The sequence below is a fragment of the Thermobia domestica genome, chromosome 17, assembly GCF_964235325.1.
Source record: "Thermobia domestica chromosome 17, izTheDome1.hap1.1, whole genome shotgun sequence".
NCBI classification, from domain to species: domain Eukaryota; kingdom Metazoa; phylum Arthropoda; class Insecta; order Zygentoma; family Lepismatidae; genus Thermobia; species Thermobia domestica.
In genome coordinates, this window is record NC_137470.1 from 70,572,441 (window position 1) to 70,598,356 (window position 25,916).

The 25,916-nt window shown below is 34.3% G+C and overlaps 1 protein-coding gene across 6 annotated transcripts in view; it reads right to left on the bottom strand.

The window, feature by feature from the left end:
- The window catches only part of zormin (spectrin and immunoglobulin domain-containing protein zormin), a 799,654-nt gene that overhangs the window by 113,986 nt on the left and 659,752 nt on the right, over positions 1 to 25,916 (bottom strand). For all 6 annotated transcript variants that reach the window (XM_081744925.1, XM_081744924.1, XM_081744928.1 and 3 more), the window contains 5 exons: positions 13,571 to 13,713; positions 9,764 to 9,922; positions 7,592 to 7,791; positions 6,425 to 6,630; positions 1,915 to 2,217 (listed from right to left, as the gene is read on the bottom strand). In XM_081744925.1, coding sequence (XP_081601051.1) covers positions 1,915 to 2,217; positions 6,425 to 6,630; positions 7,592 to 7,791; positions 9,764 to 9,922; positions 13,571 to 13,713 — 1,011 coding nt within the window. The remainder of the gene's footprint in view (positions 1 to 1,914; positions 2,218 to 6,424; positions 6,631 to 7,591; positions 7,792 to 9,763; positions 9,923 to 13,570; positions 13,714 to 25,916) is intronic.

The following is a 25,916-nucleotide window of genomic DNA, read 5'->3' on the forward strand; positions in this document are numbered from 1 at the left end:
TAGTTACTGATTTCGACACTGCTTTAATTAACATAAAACAAGATTAATAGTCTGACGGGAAAAGGATCTTATAGATTAACTGTACCATTATGGAAATTAATTGTAAGTTTTTTGAAACCCACATGCTTTTTTCATATGCACAAGATATGAGTTATATCCAGTGTTTTATCCAGTCTTCTCGATTTCGGAAAAAAGAAGGATCTAAAACTTTAGGAAGGAGGCCATATTTATCAACACCTATATCTTCAAAATTTTTGGAATGGAATTCCAGAACTTTGGGGAGGAGGATTTCCCCCTAACATTTCTAGATAAGACACTGATTATACACCGTGTTTCAAAAGTCCGGTAACACTTTTCTTAATTTATTACACAAAAATTACAAGTGATATAGCTGTCGTGTATATGTCATATGAAAGAGTATCTCAATTTTTCTTTATTATTTTTATTTTCAGGCAATGCTCGTAGTTCCCACATTCACCGCAGTTGGCGTTGGCCTCGGCGTGTTGTAAACATGGCGACTTCTGGTGTAAACTGGCCATACGTACTTCGATATATTACAGCATTGCTTGTTCCCACAAATGCAAGAAGATGCTGACAATTTCCTGTTCCAGCAGCACGGGGCCCCACCTCATTATCATCATGACGTTCGTGAATTCCTGAATAATGAATTATCTCAACGCTGGATAGGGCAACGCGAGCAGGGAAAAATGATGTGTTTTGACACGTGGCCTCCAAAATCCCCGGATCTAACTCCCTGTGACTTCTTCTTACGGGGATACAAAAAAGATAGTGTGTATGTGCCACCATTACTAGAATATGTAGAAGAACTCAAGCAAAGGATTAAAGAAGTTGCTATATACACGACAGCTATATCACTTGTAGTTTTTGTGTAATAAATTAAGAAAAGTGTTCCCAGACTTTTGGGACATGCTGTATATGATTCTTGACTACTGTTAATATTTCAGTTGATTTGGTTTGAGATATTACTCATACTGTAGACCATATTACATATATGTTTGTACAAAATTATATTGAACTCATCAGTGCTTAGAAGAGAAAGAATATTCAGCACAATAAAATGTTTCTGTTTTAATAATTTATAAGAGGAAGAGACTCAAAATCATTTTTACAAACTACATAATATTAATTACACACATTGACTTTCTTATTCACTTACTTAACTATATTAATTTACTAAATAGAACATGTTATTTAATAGCAGTTTTTACACTAAGCTGACAAAAAGAAAAACTCTTTGTATGATTATCCTTTAAATAGATAGATAATTAGATACCTTGTTCGCATTTTAAATGTGGCTTATTTCTAATTAACTTGGCTGTGTTAATTTGGTTTTAATAGCAAAAGATAAGACACAAAAAGAACACAGGTTGCAAGCTTCAGATTGATTTTTTTGCGATATATTTACAGTGAACAAAAATTAGGTGTGCACTTTCGGCCAAACTGATAAGCATCTCCTTCAAACAATACTAATTTGGAACATTTCTCATGAAGAAACTGAATATCTTAATATGAAAGGTCATTAGCCGAGAGCGGTGCAGTAACAGCAATGTGCTCGTGTAATCAAGAGGTCTCGGATAAATATTACGAATCAAATGCAGCAATACTTTTGTGGTTTTTCTTTCCTGAAACTCATGGATATAGTTGAAAAATCCTTCATACGTAAAATAATAATAATATTAGTAATGAAAAATAAGTACATAAATAAATAAATAAAAATAAAAAAAAAATAAAAAAATAAAATGTTTAGTACCATGAATCATAATCGAATATACTCTCTTGTAAAGTTTACCATGGATCAGTTCATTTGAGGTTAATTAAAGATGCTATTATTAAGTTACTACGGGACATCTTAATATAAACTATATTCTATAAAAAGTTAGCAAAATTATTTACGTTCAACAGCTAGTTTTGCAACACATTGATCCGTTCCAACTTGATTTGTAGCTCGGCACAAATATTCTGCTTGGTCCTCTAAAAACACTTCCTCAAACCGTAAAGTGGCTTCTCCATTGTTGTACGTGATAACATAATCAGAGGAATTGTCAATACAGACATCATTTTTGAACCATTGGACTGTGGGGAGAGGATTACCAGTAACTGTGCATTCAAATTGAAATGAATCACCTTCCTTTGCTGTAGCAGACTGAAGAATTTTCGTAAACACTGGGGCAAGAAGTTGTTCATGTGGTTCTGTTTCTAGAAAAGATAAAATAATGTAATTTATTAAGTACGTTGTACATTTCATATCCGCATATAACGAGATTTTTGAGGGATTTTTGAATATCTACTTAATGTCTATGAATATCTATCTAAACACAACAAAACGGGAAACAAATACAAAAAATGTTACTAATATTTCTTTAGTTCTGTCACCCTTCCACTGTGCATTTGAATCATTCAAAAACTGTGTTCGCTTATATTTTTTCGTCATAATTGATTTTGAACTGCTTCATAGTGAATGCAACAAGCCTTGCAACAATTTGCTATTTAATTATTCCTTAACTAAGCTTAATCATTACCATGCTGTATTTAACATACACCCCTCCCCCCATGAAATTAATGAATACCAGTGTGATCATGACACTAAACTGATAAGATCTGTGAAGCACAAGAGTAACAGGGTGGGTCGAATTCTTTTTATTATTATTATTATTATTATTATTATTATTATTATTATTATTATTATTATTATTATTATTATTATTATTATTATTATTATTATTTCCTTTCAGCAAGTTCCGGGAAGGTTGTCTTTGGGTTAGAGTGGTTTGCATGCAAAACTGCAGATTGTTTGGCCGACTCCTTGCAGCTTAAGGTACGAAATAAGCACATCACGGGCCACATTTTTGCATTTTTTTCGGGTAAGAATCGGAAACAAATTAGTTTTAAGACAGGATATGATGTTTATAATGTATTTCATGTAAAAGGCGCGTCTTTTAAAATTATTATTGGTAATGAGTCAATATTGTACTGAAAAGTCATAATTACAAGCACGAATTTGTTAATGTTCATCGATTTTAAAAGTTCGTTACTGAATTTTCTATGTCTGTGTGTCTGTCTGTCTATCTGTATTTTATTTGAGATTTTTTCAATTTTGAACCTTGCATTCGATAAAGCATTAAAAACTATCTGAGAAAGTGATTACATTTTTCGCGTCACTCTTACCGTACCCGAGATATTGGCCAAAAATGCCCAATTTCCAGAGATTTAAGGAGCCAGATCTCGGGAACCGTAAGTCATACAGAGATCTCATTGGTGTTGATCAGTACCTAAGAGGATGGTAAGTATTTTGGTACCAGATAGTAACCAATGGCCACTGTCCAACTGGCCACTGGCCAGTGGCCACCAATTATTATCGGTACCAAAATGTTTACCATCCTCTTAGGTATTGATTAACATCAATATCATCTCTCTATGACTTAGCGTTCCCGTGATATTGGCCAAAAAATAGTTCCGATTTCGGGAGACTATATCAAGTGGTACCAGTGGCCAATGATCAACTGGCTATTGGCCAACTGGCCACCGTTTCCCAGGTATTTGCCAAAAAATTTCGAATTTCTGGAGATTTAAGTTGCCATATCTCGGGAACCGTAAGTCATAGAGAGATGATACTTTGGGAATTTTTGCGAGAAACAGAAAGTGCGGATAAAAAGATTTGCTTTTACATCTAGGAACAATCATAGTTATCCTTCCCGCTCCATCTCTCCATTCTTTTAAAGTTCGTTCTGGCAATGCTCCTGGAGCATTCTCAACTTTTTTTTTTTTTTTCTGAAGTTTTCCAAGAATGTGAAGCAAAGAGCAACGTAAGGACATGTGACAGATCGAACATTGTTAACCACGCGAGTGAGGTGACATAAAAGAGTGAATCAAGCAGTACTACTGGATCCGAATTCGAGGCTGGACCTGAACACAAAAGAAGAATTCTTTACAAGTTCACCCGTCACTATCTCACATATCTACTTTTAATTTTCGTACAAGAATCTCAGACAGATCAGCAGCTATGATAGCGACTGCAGCTCTTCATGATGCCGGCTCTGTCACTTCGGAAGACGCAGCTTACACAGATAAGTAAAAAAATCATCGGAACAAAGGAAAACTACCGTGTGATTTGATGAAAGATAATGGTACGAAATATAGACTTTGCGGCCTATATTTTCATGGTGGGAAAGGAGAAAGTTGGAAATAAATTCTACAGAAAAGAGACATAAGAAGAGCACTATACCTTAATGGAAGAACCCGGCTCAAAATATGTTAGACATGATCCACTTTCAGGGCATGGAGACAAAATAGCTAAAGCAATTCTCCAGTTAGTTGAACAATGTGGATCAGACGCTTCATAAGTACTTGCGACGACATGCAAGTTGCGATAAAAGTTTTGAAATTGCGATAAAAGAATACGGTGCCAAAAATGGAAAAAGAGAAATAATGAATATTAATTCATAAGTAATATGTTAATTAACTTTCTCTAGCCAAACAGGTTCTTTTTACTTAGATTTTTACAAACGTTAAATTCCGTGTCATTTTCATGAGTGCACGCATAATATATCCCTGAAATTTCCTGAACTAGAGCATGAAAAAAAAAAAGGTGCAAAAATAATGCGCCCTCCCCGGAACTTGCCGCACTAGGTCATGGCCCATGTTGGCCCATGAGTAAATACAGCCCTGATCATTACCACTATCAAAATAGGCCACCTCTTGACACTGAATTACTTTTCCTACACCTTTTAAATTCGCAGTTCACGGTGGAGGGCATTAAATAGTTCAGTACTCAGGTTAGTAACGTGGGTAAGTCCTTTCATCCTGTGACGTTGGTGCCCATTTATATTTTGGCAGGAAACAGTGTCAAAGAAAAAGAATCAAGAATTCTGATCAGCAATTCCACTTGTCATATTTCATATTAAGCCTACTACTTACAATGTGAACAACATGCACCACGGAACCTTTGATGTTGTTAGCGAAATGATCTGATGTGGCTGAGGGGAAAAAAACGGAAATCCTCACCCGAAACCCGTCTTTGTGTTGTTACACAATTCCTGCAAACTATACCTATTTTGCCTTTATTCACCACATCGACTTCCCACTAACACATTTCGCGTTCACTGCTATCAAGGTTTCCTTTCTTGCCTACTTTTGACTCACTTTTACGTTCGATTATGTCTGGAAATGTCTTATATCCTTGGAGGAAACCTGTGCAGCTCTGCATGTTGTTGAACTATCCATTTTTGAATAGAGTAGCTGTGATTTCCTTTACACTATTATGGGCCAGCAGCTCCACGGTTTCTCGTGTTCAAATACGATGTATTTTCCCACGCTTTTAGGTAGCTCTGAAACTGTGCACTTTTCACACATATATATGTAAACTTTTTTCTTCTGATGTTTTTATTTTGAAGTGAGGAATCACCTCTTACAGTTTGTGGGTTTAGTTCGTTAACATCTTATACATACACCGAGTGTTTCAGCGTATAATGTCCAGCTCTTATAAATTGAAGATAAAAGGATTACACCAAAAATAAGATTGGAAAATGTCAAATGGAGGCTTCTGTTTGCAACATATGATTCTCTATCATGGGACCCTAGGGGTTACTCAAAATTTTTTTTTTATTTTATTTATTTATTTATTTTTTTTTTTTTACATCATTGAAAAGACCAAGGAAAGCAAACAAATTTTATGGAGAAAATTGCATCGAGTCGCGTTTAAAAAATGATCACAATTTCATTGTGAATTCTTGCATAGTTAAATGGTTGACATTTCGTAAACGATGTTCCATGCAAAAAAAACTTCTTCCTACGAAAGCTGTTTCCTAAGATACTTTCAATGGTGTATTCAATTACTATTTTACCATTTAAAATTTTCGGTTTGTGCCCGGGCCCCATGATTTACACTATTTACTTTGTTGTGAATATCCAGTAGAAAAAAAAAAAAAAACAACAACAACAACAACAACAACAAAAGATACAGTTTATCTTTAGTGACGAACTTGCGACAAGAGAATGTAACTTATGTTATATATTATGTGTAAAATATGCTATTTTTTGTCGCATACTGTACCATCATGTATACGATGGGTAACAAAAATATATTGAATTAGTTCAAATTTGCGAAGGAAAGGAAATGCATGACTAATATCATCTCAATAAGTATGAAATTAATATTTTGATTACTCTCTACAATAACCATAGCAAACATCGTATAAAAAATTTACTACTCTTATAACATGATCCAAAAATACTGATACTGATATAAAAGTGCACCGATAACTCTCCCAATGTTTTCTGAAGAAAGGCATATGATTACTATAAAACTAGGCTAATTTTATCGATGATGATATATTAATATCACTTTCAAATATTAATAACTAAAAAATTCCTTAGACTATGGTTCCACAAGACACACACAAAATACCTTTTACAGAAAGTGTTGCACTCGTTTCTGCAAATCCTGCAGCATTTCCAGCTTTACAGGTAAATTTTGCGGAATCTTCGGTGAATGTTTCTTCGATTGTTAATGTACAAATGCCTTGATCAAAGGTAGTCTGATAATCAGGATTGTTTTGAATTGAAATGCCATCCTTGTACCATATGACTTCTGGCATGGGGAAACCAGTTACCCTTTATTAAAAAATAAAATGAAGTATTACGAAAACTTAACTTACAAAAGTACTGAATAAGTATAGTCAAAATAAAGCAGTTATGTGGCATTTCGTGTGCACAATAAAGGATAGGAGGACAAAAGTACTTACAAATTCAAGCAGTATACCGTTCATGGGCGCCCGAAGAGCGGTGGGCACGGGGCCCACCCCCCTGGCTCACGAAAATGTATTAAATTTCTTAAGATTTTCTTAATACAAATAAAAAATACAAACGTAATATATCAATCAGAGAGATGAGACCCTCCTAGAAAATTTTCTTCGGGCGCCCACGATACCGTCTAATATTAAAGTCTTCGTCGGTTATGTAACGCACGAAATCTTCGGAAAATGTACTTTCGTACGCACATGTTAATATGCAATTTTATTTTCTTTATGCTTTCAATACTGATGTTGCGAAAACATTTCAGCATGTATTATACAAAGAAAGTAAATAATCAGTAGTACTAAGGCAGTAAGCGGACTGAGTGTCAGATAAGAGATATTGTTAATTGACAGGTAAAATTCATGGCAACTTTGAACTATAGTTTGAATGTACTTAAATGTAACTTCAGCTAGCGACAATCAAATATTTCCAGCTACAACTACAGGAAATAAGCTTATCATCTTAATAGAAAATATCTAGTTTCGACTTTATTTATGGTATAAAACTATAAGTGTAACTAAGATCTTCCACCTTAGCAATAACAACTGTAATAGCAGACGTGATATGTCTTCTGTATAACCAGAGTCAAAATTAACAATACAAGATATGGTATTTTACAATCTCAAATTCCTCATAATTCTAACACTTGGACATACTAAAACTTTATAATATTAAGCGCAAATATATTAAGTAAATAAATGAATGTGTAAACGCAAATGTAAAGACTTATAGAACATAATTTACAATTTTGTAATAAATTAATTCAGCTCCTACTCACCTGCATTCAAACGTGAACTTTTCTCCTTCTTGAATGGTAGCATCATGCAATGGAACCGTAAATATTGGAGGAGTAGGCTGAGGAAGTTCATCCACTATTTTTTGTTTCTTCATTGGAGGACTAGGAGCCTTACGAGAATCTCTGTCTTCCTCTTTTGAAGGAGGAAGTGGAATAGCTTCAGTGATGTGAATATTCTCAACCTACAAATTGTAATAAAAATCAAATACTATATTGACAATAGAACCACATATATTAATTTTACTTATTCAAAGGCACAATTTATACCACTCAAATAATACTGAATTATTAATTCAAATTGGGAAAACTTAGAAATTATTGATACAACATTTCTCATAATGTTACGTATATGCCGTACTATTCAGTTCTGTTAACCCCTTATGGACTTAATTATCAGAAGATTTTCTGACAAAAAAATACCCATATTCTTTTATTGCTTGTTTCAATTGTTTGAATATAGAAGAATAAGTAATAAGAATATCTCTTCATAAATCTTTTCCAGTGCGTAGAAGAAAGAAGCTAACAAACTTGCAGATTTTTATCCCGAGTTATCTCGGGATTATACAAAGAAGGTGTAGGGACGTATAGGTATGGGTGAAATATTCGTGCAGGAACGATATTTATTGCTAAATGATATACATAATGTTTTGTGCAATATACGTATAATAAAATAATGTTTCAAATTTCCTAGTTGGTATCACGACTTTTATTCCGAGTATTCTTGATACAGAGTGATACAGAGAACAACTGCATAAAATTCAACATAGGTACGCTAGTAGCGCTGCGGTGCAAAGCCGCTGACACTCTACAATACCCCTAGAGACCTCTGTTGGGCAAAATAAGTACTTCGAACAGTAATACACGGCTTCTTTCGTGATAAGTACAAAGAAATAAGAACGTTACAAACGTAACGAGATAACACGGGAAAAAAATAATTACATTTGAAAAAAAAAAAAAAAAAAACGAGATAACTCCGTATATGTCCTTAAGGAGTTAATAGACGTACAAAACAAGTGTAGAATATGAATTACACACTCGGGAAAGAAAGATGAAATGAATCTCAGTTTTACTCTATGGCGGAATACAACATCTTTGATACATAAAACCGCTAATCCCAGTCAACTTTCTCGGAGATAAATAAATAAATAAAGTTGTCTCATATATCCATTTACACTTCCCCAACTACTGTTCTCAATATAATAACATCTTTGGTAACTTACGTCTGCTTCCTTTACTTATTTTTTCCCGACAGCCATTATGCTCGAATTTTCATCGTTGTCACTACTTTTGGACTATCACAATTGATTTCCAACTCTTTCAATTGGTCTATTCCCAATCTTTGAACTTTCTTCTCGGTCTAGTCAAAGGTCTAATTCCCCTAGGCTTTCCAACGAACAGTCTATGCGCTATGCATACATTATCGATGGAAGTTGCGTGCCTATCAATCTGAGACGTTTCAATTTTATTGTTTATATAATACTCTGTAACTTGAAGCTATTGTGAATTTTTAAATTTTGTAACTTTCTAAATTGATTCATTTAATTTTCCTTTTTCAAACCATTACTTTTCTCAAGTCTTTCTTCTCAAAACTCTCAAATTATGATCTTAACTGCGTGTTAGCGATTAGCTTTCATATTCATACAACAAACAGGCAGAATTAAGAGTTTATAAAATGTTTACTTCCATTTTTTACGCATCTAAACTGCTATGCATAAGTATTGATAATGCTATGCATTCTATTTCTCAAGTATAAGAAAATATGCATCATAGAATTCATGTTGGTGCGAAGTATTTGTAATAAACTTATAAGTTCTTATGCGGAGGGGGGGGGGGTTGCATAGGGAACATTCTGTTTCTGAAATTCAAGTTCAGCCAAGACAAATTTGTGTATTAATCTTCGACTTTTAAGATACTATACTGTGCTACAGAAGAGATCAATATCAGACATTGTACAACAAAGTGAACTTATTAAATATAAAACGAAGAGTAAAAGTATTTCAATTTTCGTATCCTACTTTTCCCTTCTTATAATCTACACGAAACGGATATTAGACAAGAGGTAAATTAATAAGGGCTCAATTTAAGTATACGAAATAACTTATAAACACTATATTGAGTAATTTCACCCATGACAAGAAAGTGAGAAAGTCTTACTTTTCGAACTGGTAGTGGTACCACAGGTGTAGCTTCCCTTAGCGCCTTTGCTGCTGCTTCTGCTGCTCTTCTGGCTTCCTCCGCTGCTGCAGCTGCTGCCTTTGCGGCTGCTGCTTCAGCTTTAGCTGCTGCCAATGACGCATCTACTTCTTCTTTTTCCTAAAATAGCATAAGAAAGGAAATTTAATTACTTATATTCTCAAAAACTGTCCTAAGTTAAAATAATGTACTTTTCTTATTGATCGTGGGAAGGAAAAAATATCAACTTAATATCTTTCGCATGGTTCTAACACCGATGAATAAAACAAAATTACAAACGATCATGAAAAACCTTCAGTACATTTGACAATTCAGATGTAGACCAGTTGTTATGCAGGTCACATCTTACAAGTATAATGGATATATATAAGATCGGCTACAGGAAGACATAACACTTCAAAATTTCAGAAAGATTGAAAGTTCTTGATATAGATATTACACTACATTTGCTGTCCACTGTACAGTACATGACTTTTTAATCTAAAAGTACACGAATTCTGGGAACATGATACGAGTATATTAATGTAACAAAACATATTTGTACTAAGCGATGATTTTCAGTGCTGGGAGCCGCAGTGGTTTAGTGGTAGAGCGTTCACCTCTGGTGCGTGGGGTCGCTGGTTCCATCCCAGCTCGCGCCAAGTGAACTTAGTGGTGAACAAACACCGTAAGTGTGGGCTTTCTCGAGTTTCTCCCATCATTCATTCCATCATTCGATTCATTTCTCATCTCATCATCACAGTCTCCTTTAGCCTAGCCGTCATAACCGTGAGACGTAACATTGAATATTTCATTTCATTTTCCATTTTCAGTGAATTTAATTTTGTGAATCTGTTCAGTTGTAATAAAATATGTTGAACTCCATGAATTTCAATTCCTCGTAGAGCGCTGTGTCTAATTTGTACAACTTTCAGCACTTTTTAGTTTTTTTTTGATCGCACTAAAATCAAATGGTCTCAAACAGCATTCTCAGGAATGCCACTGATTTGCGTGCAACAAAATTGTCTTAGATTTTTCTTATGCAGTTAAAGGTTTTGCCGAAAGAGCAAACACGTAACTGATCAAATTTTGATTTTCCAACCTATATCAAATATACAGACATTTGACTTTATGTTATTATTTATGGTTATTATATACAAACAAAATGCATTGCATCCGAGCTAGTACCAATTGAAGCCAGGTTTAGAGAGGTCCAGTAACAGTTTTTTAAGATTAGGTAATAATTATTTCCGTACCAGATCATATTGTTATATCGAAATTCATTTCATATTTAAATATTTTTTTCTGGTACTGTACAAAGAAATATTTTCCGTATTAAGTTTAATTACCTAAAAGGCACAGTAAATGCTAGAGTTCGGTACTTACAAATATAAACAGTCTTACAATATATGTTTTTTTTTTGGGGGGGGGGGGGTTATTGTGCATATATCTGAAATTTAATATGCATAGTACACCTTTCTGTAGAGGAATTTGAAGCTAAAATATATAAAACGATAATCCTGCTGTTGTTCTGTATGGCTGCGAAACATGGTCACTTACTCTGAGGGAAGAACATAGACTGAAAGTATTTGAGAACAAGATCCTGAGATGAATATTTGGACCCAAGAGAAACGGGAATGGGGAATGACGGAAACTTCATAACGAGGAACTACATAATTTATATGGTTTACCCAACATTGTTAGGGTCGTCAAGTCTAGGAGGCTTAGGTGGGCGGGTCATGTAGCAAGAATGGAAGAAAGTAGAAACGCTTTCAAAGTCTTGACTGGAAGACCGATCGGAAAACGACCATTAGGAAGACCTAGGCGCAGATGGGAGGACAATATTAAGATGAATATCGCAGAAATAGGAATACAAAGTAGAAACTGGATGCAGTTAGCTAAGGATAGAAGTCAGTGGAGAGCTTTTGTGAACGCAGCATTGAACCTCCGACTTCCATAGGCCATAGAGTTAGTTAGTTATAGTACTCCTTTCTCGTCATATAGTTAGACTTTAACCATTCATGGAAATAAAACGCTGACTTAGTTCGGAAGAAGAATAAGCAAAATTCATTAAAAAAGAAAAAAAGAGAGAGAAATACTAGTACAGAGCTCAAGCACAAAAAGACGGGGTAATTTGGAAAATCTCACCAAATATGCATCTAGGCGCCCCGCCTTCGTCATGCACGCAGATCACATTAGTGTGCACCAGCTGGCTGTTTTGTAGTTATGATTGAGAGTGCACTAAAATATTCATAACAAAACTATTTCTCCTATTTCTGATCAAAATACAAACATATAAGTAATTATTGATTTTAAAGCTGCTGAAGTATTCTTACTCTCTGTGGAAGTCTTTCAGAGTTTATCCCATGAATTTTGTCAAAGTATTTGTTTACTTGTTCCTGGATTGATCTGATTTCAGGCAATTTCTCGTTTATATTATATAGAATAGTGAACATAAGCTACTGCATGGTGAAGTGCTAGGCTTGGTTTGGCCATCTTTGTGATCGGTACTCCGTTAAACGGAGATCAGTCGAAAAACTTACACGTACCTAATATTGTACTAAGAACTCATCCACTACTCAGTTCTTTGCAAGGTTTTGTGCCCTAATCGAAGACTCAACCAGGGACCTCCTGTCGTGGAAACACATGTTAATTACTCTACTACAAAAAAGAACGTACACTCATGTCCAAAATTATTGTCGCATGTCTATAAATATGATGATGTAGGAATATAATTTGATAACGAATTCGCCCGGTATTACTTATAATGTTAGTATGTTTGTAATCGGCAAAGACATGTATGTGGCAAATTTCACGTCAAAAGAGCAGTAAATAAGAACAATAGAACGGAAATAAAACTTTCTTGTCCATTTAGCAACATTTTGTTTTACTCATTATAATTTTCGTATTTATAATTCCTGTCCTATGAAATTACCACAAATATACATTTCCCGATTATACACATAGTATCAGTATTAAAAGTACCCTGCAAAATCATTACCAAATTATATTCTTACAAGAAGACAGTTATAGATATGCGACAATCATTTTGGACATGAGTGTACATATTTCTTAGAAAGTAAGAAAAAATTAATAAAAAGACTCAATTAAGTCATTTTCAGGGGAAAAAAACTGTAACAGTCTTTGTTTCGAAAAGCACATAACCATAATTAACAAATTATTTTCCTCTTAGCTTTTCTTTTGTTTTCACGGAATATTGTGTTCAGTTAGATATATTACTCTTACTGACAAGAAGACAGACTTCGGTAAATGAATTTATTATTAAGTTAATGGTATTACGTGTTTAAAAATAATTTTTAACTACATTTTTGTTTATATATTATTTACATATTTACTTGCTCGAATGACAAACCTAAGACTCCAAAAGTCATGATCTTTAGGTCCTTGAGTGTATATATAATATAACTGGAACTATCCGATGACCCTTTGTGAACAGTGACTAAATGGTGGAATGTTGCCCGAACTTATGGGAGTCTACATGAGTCCTACTCTCATATTATACTTGCCCTCGTAAATTTTGCCAAATATATGTCAAAATACACGCTAGTTATGAAATTCTGGAATAAATAAAAGTTTCCTTTTCCACTTCTAATATTTAAAGCTGACTGAGCAAGTTTATGTTTTTTTTTTTTTTTTTTTTTTTTTTAATAGTAAAATCGGTGTCACACGAGAAATTCGTTATAATGACATTGGGAAAGTACATAATGAAACAGTAGACTTAATACTTTTCTATCTTAACTACTTATCTTTTTCTAGAAATATCTCTACCTTCTTAAGATTTTCCCTCTGTTGTTCTGCAGCTTTTAAATTCTGAGCTAATATGTTTAACTCCTCATTAATTACAGTAAAAGATTCCAGCATTTCCTTATTTTCCATCAATACTGTTGTGACCTGTTTGGACCTTTCCTCCCCTGGAATAAAGAGTAAATAAATTCATTGCAAAATGTCAAGTTTAATTTATTAAAAATGAATATGGCATGTGAATTTCAAAAACAAAAGTAAAAAATCTTCGTTCAAATATTACGAGGGTAAGTCAAAAATTATCCGCAATTTTTACTCTTCTTACATTGTTCATACTGACTCCTGTCCTCGTTTATTTTGTTATGCTGTTGTGGTCATGCTATAAAAGTTTGATCCTAATTCCTCCATTTGTCTATAAGTTTTCTTATATTGTTCATACTGGCCTCTCTCCTCGTTTATTTTGTTATGCTGTTGTGGTCATGCTATGAAAGTTTTATTCTAATTCCTCCATTTGTCTATAAGTTTTCTTATATTGTTCATACTGGCCTCTCTCCTCGTTTATTTTGTTATGCTGTTGTGGTCATGCTATGAAAGTTTTATTCTAATTCCTCCATTTGTCTATAAGTTTTCTTATATTGTTCATACTGGCCTCTCTCCTCGTTTATTTTGTTATGCTGTTGTGGTCATGCTATGAAAGTTTGATCCTAATTCCTCCATTTGTCTATAAGTTTTCTTATATTGTTCATACTGGCCTCTCTCCTCGTTTATTTTGTTATGCTGTTGTGGTCATGCTATGAAAGTTTGATCCTAATTCCTCCATTTGTCTATAAGTTTTCTTATATTGTTCATACTGGCCTCTCTCCTCGTTTATTTTGTTATGCTGTTGTGGTCATGCTATGAAAGCTTGATCCTAATTCCTCCATTTGTCTATAAATTTTCTTATATTGTTCATACTGGCCTCTCTCCTCGTTTATTTTGTTATGCTGTTGTGGTCATGCTATAAAAGTTTGATCCTAATTCCTCCATTTGTCTTCCTTTTGTTGCAGATAGATCATGGCCGCTCCACTAGAAGTTTGATCAAAGAGGAACAATGAGCAGTGATCCAGTTTTTGTGGTCGGAAGCTGTACCAGGGGCCGCAATCCATGAAAGATTATCGGCAAATACGGGAACAGTGTCTTGCCGCAACGGAGTGTCTATGAATGGATTGTAAAATTAAAAAATGGTGGCACAAATGTTACCACGAGGAAGGAGCCAGATGACCATCTACGACCACAAATAATGAAAATATTGAGCATCCACGTGACATGGTTCTGTTAGACAGACGAGTGACTATTGACGAAGTGGCACATCGTTTGGAAAGTAGTGATGGTTCCTGATACACCTTCCGACCACAAAAACCGGATCAATGCTCGTTGTTCCTTTTTGGTGCAAACTTCTAATGGAGCGGCCATGATCCTAATGGAGGAATTAGGATTAAACTTTCACAGCATGACCACAACAGTATAACAATAAAATAAACGAGGACAGAAGTCAGTATGAACAATATAAGAAAAGTTATGTCAAATTGTGGATATTTTTTAACTTACCCTCGTATTATAAAAAATACAGAAGTTGATGAAATTGTAAACCATGGTCACAAGTTTGCATGAAATTAATAAAAAGTTAATATGTTTTTAAAAGAATATTAAAAATTGCAGTATATATTAAAATATACTTCTTACCTTTAAAAATGAGCAAATATTTAACTTACTGAGGTAAAGTCTGAGTAGGATTGATAAATTCAGTTTTTACATTAAAAGGATGTTGTTGAAATTAAAACTGAAGAAAATTGCTTTCTAAGCTTTCAACACACATATTATCTGCACACTGTACTTTATGTATACATACATTTTACATATTCTTTGTAAGCAATATGGTCTAGAGGAAAGATTCGCATACTGCTATTATTGTAGAAAAAATATTTATATAAAAAAATAATAGAGAAAAAATGCATTTAAGTAGCCATGTCACTTGATGACTTGAAACTAAATTCTATTTTTAATGAGGGTAAATCTTAATTACCCTACAGGACAGAACTGTGTTTTAAAATAAGTAATCAGCTGGTTGGAAAGGTGTAACAGCTTTTTCAGGCCAGCCATCCTGAATGAGTTTTTTTCCTGGGTTTTCCTCATTCACACCAGGTAAATACCGAGATGTTACGTAACGTACCGCTCCCAGGCCGCTTCATTCCTTTCCCGGATAATGTGATCGCTGAGGAATGTCATCCTTGAAAAGTGATGGGCTTAAGGCCATAGATGCTGGTACTGCCCAGATACATATATATAAATTAATTAATTAAAATCAAGATTTTACATCGTTTCAACGAAAAATGAGTTACTTCTTTGAAACATACTAAGCTATATTTGTTTAGTAAAGACACCACAAAATAGCAATTAAGGTGTGAAAGTAAGTTTTCATAGTATTGAATACTTTGTCTGAGAATTTAGCTAAGATTTTTATTAGTTCTGGAATAAATTTTGAAAACAAAAAACAAAACAAAAAAAAAAAAAAAAAAAGATGTTCCAACCCGTTCCTACTTAACAATCAGTCCACGAAAGGACACATGTGAGCAGGGCCTAAAATTCAACGAAATCACAGCTCTACACTGGTAAAAATTTTATATAGTATGAAAAACTAGTTTAGTCAGCATTTGTTTAGACATATAATCAGTGTTTTGTCCAGTACATCATGTTTACCTGCGACCCCCCAAAATAATAATAATAATAATAATGATTATTATTATTATTTAGGAAAATTTTGGCATCCAGAGCAAACAAAATTAAAGGCACATTAGGATACATATTTAATTGTATTGTATTAAACCATAAAATACAGGAAACAAACCGGTAAGAAAAATAGTCACATTGGAAGAAAAAAGTCACTTTTTCTTACATAAGAATTTCACTGTCATTTTTCCGTGATCATCACGCTGTCTCAGTCTGTTTTCTGCCGAGGCAAATACACCGTTATACCAGGGCTGTTCCTTTGACTTTCTACCAACTTCAAAACGCCTTTACTTTCTGGCCAGCAGGGGTTGGGCTAAAATCTTGCAACGGACCCATATTTATATTAACGTGAAGCTAATTTTTCACAGTAGTGGGAGCTAAAGACAGTCTGTTATCTGTTTTCAATATGTTGTAGTCACTTATAAGTCTTTCAACATCGGAAGAAGATGGTTTCAAAGCAACAAATCGGGCTAGACTTGTTGACAGAGCATGAAATGTCTGATTTCCACAGATTTTCATGAGAAGGCTTTTAGCGTCCAGACCTTTCAACATACTACACGATGATGCCTCTCTATATTGCATTGCGAACTGCAAAAGATCTGTATCAAGACAAATAACTTTGTGGCATTCTCTTAAGGCATCATCAGTTACATCCTCTTGCAAAACACGCAAAGGCTCCAAAGCAACAATACTGTCTTCATGCAGCAAACGCTGACTAACAAAGTTAATTATGGAATCCAGGCTTCGTAGCCTACTACAGTAAAATCTCTTTTCTCACTGACATATTTGTTATGGGATTTATTGCAACGTGTGTTACGATGAAGTTGAAAACCATGTAATGAGTACTGTATTTCTCAGTTGACGTTCTCTTGCACACGTTCGTTTAAAAACGTTTTTTTCCCATCCGCCTAACAGAGGTTTCTCTTTCATAATCTCCAATTGTGCTACAGTTCTGTTTTTATTTGTTATTATGTCCAAAAGAAACATTTCATCACTCTCAAACTTCTGCTGGCAGTTCTTGAAAACATATAGAGCGTCTGTCACAAGACACAGAAGATGGAGGCGATCTACTTCTATCCATTTACGCAGATGACCATTGGCTTCATTACATACATGGCTTTCCGTTTACAAGTAAAGGCAGCTTGGATAGCAATTTTTTAGGAGAGTAGTGAGCATACTGAATGAAAATTTTGTCCACCTGACGTCAAAATATTCTGGGTAGTGCAAAACTTCAACAGAGGCAACGTTTCACCTGAAGCAATTCTTTCATCAGTTAACAATTTCCACATTCCTTTGTGTTCTCCTGTATTCATGTTTCCATTATCAGTAACTATCGAAGTCACTCTGGGAAACATTACTCTTTCTACTGATTTTCGTAACGCTGTGCTTCGGCTAAATTTTTGGCGGTTATTGATGTATTTTATCTCTGGTAGTACATATTTCTATAACGGGTTCAAAGGATTGTGTAATTTTTATCTACAAAACAACACATTTCATTATATCGGAAAAGTGTAATGTCCTATTGAAACAACAGATAAACGTGCAGTTAGTTGCATATTTTAAAACTATATGAATGCAAACGAAAACGTTTGAAAACTAATATAGTTAAAAAGTTCCTTCACCTCAAAATTGGCAATGATTTTCCCTGCCATCTAGAAGACACCTATACGTATTAACTCTGGCTTAATGGCATATACTGGCAGTTATATGAAATTGAGTAACCCCCCATTGCATAATGAATGTATTGAATCAGTAAGACTTAGTTTGACACACTAAATGCTTTGAAATGTATAATCCGAGAAAAGTAATGGTACTCTCATTAATACCACTCCACACTTTAAGAATTACAGTTCCACACTCCTTTCCTACAGTTCCACAAAGTGTGGAGTACTCCACTCAATTTTAGGCCCTGCATGTGAGGGAAGTTACAACGACTTATCAAAATGATAGTCGTAAACCTGGTTCGTTTGCTGAGGTAAAAATTTGAAGTGGTAGTATTTCTTTGACATTAAAAATATTAGCTTCGATATTTAAATACCATTAATCTCACCTTTTTAATAAAACTGACAACGTCTATAACCGATGTTAAACTGGTTTATTATTTGATATAACTTATAATATCCTTTTCTTAAAACTGTTGAGTACACAAACTCACTGACTAGGTAACCTTAAAACATATCCATATCAACAACTATCCCATAATAATCTCTTACATATATTATAAACATTCTTCTTTTGTTAATAAGAAATGAACATTCTACTAAGCATAGTGCACATGTATGAGTACTTTCTGCCCAAGGTACAGGTAAATATTACTCAAGCCAAAGTATTTTGTTATATAAAAATGTCGCTCGACAAAGGGACTGAATATAAAAGTCATGAGTAGGCTTGGCTTTTATCTTCAAGAACCACTGGTCCGTTTACATTAGTGTTCTTTACATTGCTTATGTCCATCATATTTTAATCGCACCTTGTACATCTATTCATTACATTTTACAATTACATATATATAAATACATTCATAACAATTCTTTCATTTTATCAATATTTATATTTAATTACATTAATTATATTTATTTTATTATTATCCATTATATTATTAATATATCTTCTTATTAAAATATCGTCGCTTATTTAATTAATCGTCGCAGAGTGCGATTTCAAAAAAATGTAAAGGACAAACGTGGGTTACAAATAATATTAATCTTTACGGGCGCATTAAATAACAAATAAATCAGATGTTGCATTTAAAGGTATACATCGTAGCACTAAGATGTTATAATAAAGAAGAATCTTGTTCAAGTTAGTCGTTGAATAATTAGTTTTATAGAATAGAGCTTCTTTTTAACATAATCTTTGACAATTAAATTTTCAACACAAATCAATCTAATATAAATAATCTTTGCTTTTAATTAATTATAAATCGAATTATAATTCCTCATATATTAAAAACATTTGAAAAATTATCATTGATTAATGAGAATTAAAGAGAATTAAATTGAATAAAAATCATTTGAAAATCAATTTTCCAGTCTACTTAAAACTCTATTTAAGCATTTCAAGTATTTTTAAGAATCGTTTTCATTATTGATATTAACACATAAACTTTAAAATGAAAATTTACAAGAATCTACAACTAACATGAATTTAACCTAATTTCAGTAACGGTAATCAGGTTACATTCGAACTTGCATACGGTTCTAATAACGTACACTGTACTGCGCTATCATGATTAGGTTCTACATTATATTGTACATGTCTTTCATCGTGGTTTTGATTTTGATATGAAGTCCCATCTCTTGATCTCCAATTACGTCTATCCACGTAGTTCACTGTATTTCTGGAATTTCGCTCAGTACTTCGATTATTTTTATATCTACTGCTGTTGAGTGATCTGATATCATAATTACCATGATTAGTTAGGTTAGGCGGATTCCCTACATAACTTTGTCTATTTTGTTCATTTGGATTGCTAGAGTATACTCGGCTTAGGTTAGGTTTCATATTATTCACACTTCGGATATCTAAATTCCGAACAGGCACCAAATGATCTGAATTATTCTTATTTTTACCCATTCCTGATTGTGGATTCATGGCATGGTATTGAGTTTCGTAGCATTGGACAAGCATCAATAAATGACTGAAACTCATACACTGTGTGGAAAATAAGATCTGTTGCAGTTTAAATGGAAGCAAATTTCGGATCGATGCTATTTTTCTCGATTCCGATTGCAAAGGATTAACGACCTTTAATTCGTTGTAGACATTTACAACAAATTCTACAACAGATTTGTGCAATCGAGGATTGAAGTGTTGATTTCTAAGGGTGGCATCTCTATTTGCCAGCAAAAAGTCATTTTCATTACACTTACCAATGAATTTGTTCATAACTCGAATTTCACTCATCTTAACACTAGACTTTACCTTCTTTTTCTCATTCCTTGTTCTTGTTGAGTGATAGTTCCTATCCATGACATGCTGTGTCGTCACACCATCTATGTTTCGCTCATCAATACTCTTCGGACAACTTTCTTCATATTGCTTGTTAGCTTCGTCATACCTCAATTCTATCTTCTGTTCCATGGTCTTGTTAGATTCGTTGGACTTCTGTTCCATGGTCTGGTTAGGTTCGTTGAACTTTTGTTCCATGGTCTTGTTAGATTTGTTGAACCTCTGTTCCATGGTCTTGTTAGCTTCGTCGAACTTCTGTTCCATTCGTCTACTTAATTCTTCCTTTTGCTTCATAGCTTCGTCAAACTTCTGCTCTATGGTCTGCTTTAATTCTTCATGTTGCTTCTTTATCTCGGTAGTCATCTGCATTATTTGTCGCTGTATAGCTAACAAGAGTCGATCCTCCCATGTCAAACCTGGTGTTACACTAGTTTCACCTTTGTCATTAGTATTTGATTCCTGCTGTATTGTTTCGTTGACCATTTTTCTTATGATTACTTTACCACTTCGCAATATGGTTAAGTTCGTATTCATAAAAGTAAATTCAACCTTACTCTTCTTCTTCGTGAACTGAATTTACAAAGTCCCGGGTTTCGGCACCAAAATTTTTACAACGACTTATCAAAATGATAGTCGTAAACCTGGTTCGTTTGCTGAGGTAAAAATTTGAAGTGGTAGTATTTCTTTGACATTAAAAATATTAGCTTCGATATTTAAATACCATTAATCTCACCTTTTTAATAAAACTGACAACGTCTATAACCGATGTTAAACTGGTTTATTATTTGATATAACTTATAATATCCTTTTCTTAAAACTGTTGAGTACACAAACTCACTGACTAGGTAACCTTAAAACATATCCATATCAACAACTATCCCATAATAATCTCTTACATATATTATAAACATTCTTCTTTTGTTAATAAGAAATGAACATTCTACTAAGCATAGTGCACATGTATGAGTACTTTCTGCCCAAGGTACAGGTAAATATTACTCAAGCCAAAGTATTTTGTTATAAAGTACAAATCAAAGATAATAGGACATGATAACCAAAATATCGATAAACACGTAATTATTTTGCTAAATGCTTAAGTTTGGTATGCAAATGTGTTAATTTGATACCTGCACAGGACGGCTGTGCTTAATTATGTTATCCAAAGACTCTCTTTTGCACACAAGTGGATACAAGGATAGACAGTACTTTGAACATTGGCAAATTTTTAACTTCCTTCACTGTCTCGTTATCAAGACTGATCTTCCTAAAACATCGTCCATCAACAACTGTGACGGGAGTCACAATGTAGTGTCTATACATTTCCAACTTATACAACTACCGAATGCTTGCCTTAAGTCTTTCAACATTTCGAGTCAGAGGATTTATGCATATATATAATTTTATAGAGAGCACAGATAAATAAAACAACATTACACACGAAATGTAGATCGATTTAGATGTTTCTCTAGGGACCAAGAGGTAGTTACGTTTTCCACCTCATCACTATCAATCCAGACACAAGACCTACTCGGTTCTTATCAACGCCACTTGTATGATAATGGTTTCATTGGCTTTATCAAAAGTATAATCATTGAAATGCAAAACACAGACACTTTGAACATAGTAACGACTCGTGAATTGCATGATGTGTGTAGCAGAATAGCTCAAATAGCCAATGATCAAACCTCTTGATACATCGTACTAGAAGACGCATTCTCACTAAGCCACCCTTAAACTTTGAATACTAAAATTACATTTGTTATTAAATTTCTTTAACTGGCACTTGTTCTGCTGCGTTTGTTTCTGTCAATTTTCTTCATTTACATCCAATTTCAGAGTGTCATACCCACTTAAAGTGAACACTTCAGAACTGTTCATCAACACAAATGCGTGTCTTTAATGATACTGAAATTATTTAAGCTGCAAATAAATGTGGCATAAATATTTAATCAATTGTGCACATAAACAGCATGTAAAGTAATAAGGGAAAAGCAAAGATAAAACTATCCTTAGCAAACAACTCTTCAATAGTTTGATCTTTATCTGTTTAATTGGTTTGCAACGTTGTCCAGAAAGACTGTAAAAGGAGCAATAGAAAGGAAGTAATTCATGTTATCGATTACTGATTTATTGTATCACGTATATGGGACTTTCTATATTATGTGAGTCCAGTATGAGAATATTCTGTGGTTTATCAAAAGCAAAATAAATAAATAAATAATGAATATAGTTACTGTATTGTTGCTTCCCACTTGATGATACACCATCAAATTAAATTTGGACGTCATTGAGGAAGTAATACCAAGTAGATAATGAAAGAAATACTACCGTTTGAAACTCAAACTGTTTAGATCATTGCCCAATTGGACCAAGAGGAATGTGACTCCATTATCATTATGTTGGAAAAAATACTCGTTATTTGATACTACACGGTCAATAGAAGCATTTATGTTTCTGTTACAAACTAAGTCGACAATACCTGGATGATACCATGCAAATCAAACTATGGATGACTCCTCTCTAGTGCTTTCCCTTCCCCTATCCCAGTCTTATATGCGAAAAAGTCATATTGTCTTTTTTCTTTTTAGAAGATTACAAACTTTGCCCCTCCTGCGAAAAATCCTACTGACGCGCATATTTCTGATGCAAGAAATAATATTTGGTAAAGCACCATCTACTAGGTCGTAAATCTTCAACCATACGTGGCATGGCATCCAAGGATGCAGGTACACGTCTTTAGTAACGATTAGTAGCGAAGTACTGTTATACATCAGGTTGTCTAAAAAGTATTGAGCCTTTCGAGGTCAATTGAGAATACATGTATTGCGATTTGAAAATATGCACTATTTTGCTCGATGACCTTCTACCATCTTTCCGGCAACACCATAATCCCTATGGAATTTCTGTGGTTTCTGGTTAAAAAAAAAAAAAAAAAAAAAAAAAAAACACGTGGCTTTCACAATCATATTCTGAAACTAACTTAACACCATTCAGGAGCCACGGTTGCTCAGTGATTCACCTCTGTGCATGGGGTCCTTGGTTCGATCCCAGCTCGCGCCAAGTGAACTTTGTAGTGGACAAACACCGTGTGCGTGGGTTTTCTGCGGTTCTCCCGTTTCCTCTCACTTTCTTCATTCCACTATTTCCTTCAATTCTCATCATCAACGTCTTCTTTAGCCTAGCCGGCATAACCGTGGGACGTAAAACTTAAAGATTTCCTTTCATTTAACACCATTCAGGAAATTCTGCAGAGACCGAAACAAATGATAGTCTTATGACGCCAGGTCCATGCTGTACGGTGGATCCATTAAAATATTCCAGTCAAGTTCTCTCATTTTCTGACGGATCATTAGAAATGTATGCGCTTTGGCGTTGTCAGCGTGGTATACTACAAACTTTCTGTTGACCAGTTCCGGCCGTTTCTTTTGAATTACTAGGTGCACTCGCCGTAATTGTCTACAGTGCAAGTCCGAATCTATTGCTCTTCCTGGTGGAAGCAGCTCGAGGAAAAGCATGTACGATGCTCTTCGAATCCAACGAAACGCACACATGACCTTCCTGAGCACCAGTGCCACAAATTATGAAGCTTTTCATCGCTTCGACCTTTATTGTACATTGTTGTCGTGGATTACCCACTTTATATCACTCATAATCAATCGCATTAAGAAATGACTCGAGTTTGTTACGTTTCAATAGAGATTAGGAGATAAAAATTCAATCGAGTAAATGTTTTTGAGTCAGATCATGTAGCACCCAAATGTCGAACTTCTTTTTGTAGCCAGCAGTCTACAAATGGTTTAGAGTTGTTTGGTGATGGATGTTTAGGCCATTGGTAATGTAAATACTTTCAGGCAGGTCTTCCTGGACTTTTTCCAGGATATCATCCCCTTTTTCTCTGATTGGTTGCCCAATGCAAGGAGCATTTTCGACATCAAAATTGGTACAACAAAAGCGACTTAATTATCTTTTCGCAGTAGTTTTAATAACGTTTCTTGCCCATAAACAGCACAAAACTCTTCGCGATCCTTGACAGCATTTGAGTTTCTATGGATATAAAATTGTAAAATGTAGTGCAATATTGTGGAAAGTTCACTTTTTTCCAGTCCAGTACCTTACGTCTGATTATAAGAATTCCAACACTTTTTTTCACATCTATTCACAAGTGTCAACTGTCAAATAACGTAAATTCTGACTCCCAGCGACTCATATACCGTGAGATTTGGGATGCTAACGCCATGTCGCGCCCAAAAGGCTCAATACTTCTTCAGATATTAAATTTTCTTCCCGCATCACACGTAGTCTGAGTCTTTCTCCCTACTCGTTCGTCCACTCATTCTTTTTACGGTGAAACCTAGCCCTCTGGCTTTACTTTTGTAGTCGCATTGGCGAACACTCTGTAACTGGAGCAGTCGTCTTAATTTGGCATATTCTATAAATTCTCTACAAGGACTCTTGGCAATGCAACGCCATCCTGTTTACAGATTTTATATTCCCAACATATTTTCAAATATATTTAGTTTAACTGCAGGGTCATCCTGGATATCATGTACAAATACGACACTAATGTTCAAGTAGTTTGAGTTCATTAACGTAAAATTTATTACTTACGTACGTAATACACAAGACACAGAAAACCGCCTGAAAACCCAGATTATAAAGTTTTATCTAAGCTATCTACTCTGTACAGTTGGTTTGCTATAAGTGATTACTAACATCCTTGATAAGATTTTCTTTCATACGCTATCCTTTCTTTGATTTATTTCTAAGGAAACACAATTCGATAAAGTTGTTTATCTAAACCACTCGCATTAATAACGTACTGTACAAGATATTTCTCACATCTGCATATCAAATTTTATAATGAAGTTCTATCTACTATGTAGTATTGTATCTAAATCCTAAGTACATGAACTGACATAAAACAACAGACACTTCCGTTGACGTGAAAAGTTAAAGTTTGGCATGATTGTAGTTTTCCGAGACTTACTAACAGGCAAATTGCCAAAAGTAAATATTTTTAATTTTTTAGGGGATCTAAAGGGGTGATTAAGAAAATTCCCATGTTATTTAAATGGGTCTTTTTTTTTTTTTTTACCTATAATCTGATATTTTATGTACTTGGAATTGGAAGAAAATCTTGAAATTCGGTATGCTTGTACGTTTTGTTAGCGTTACCTAAGTAAATCACAAAAATAAAAATTTCCAACTATAGAGTGTTTTTTTGGGGAACTGAAAAATTTTTCCTATGTTATTTATATGGGATATCTCCTATACCCCAAAATGTTTAGGAACTTCCGGGATGATTAAAATGATGAAATTTGGCATGAGATTTGTAGCTTTCCGGAACTAACCCACATGAAAGTTGCCAAACGTGAATATGTTTAGTTTTTAAAGGGTCTAAAGGGGGGATGAAGAAATTTCCATGATATATTTAAATGGGCGTTTTCTTGAGATACAAAACCCGTTAGGATACTTTTAGATAGTTGAAATAGGAAAAGAAACTAGAAATTTGGTAGAATTATGAGTTTAAAAGGTACGAGCCCGTAGGCTGAGTAAACGGGGTGGGGTGGGGGTGGGGTTAGGGTCGAAGCCCCCAGCTAGGCCAAATTCAGCAAATGTTAAGAGCAATTGTACGAAATTTATTCGTGATACAAAG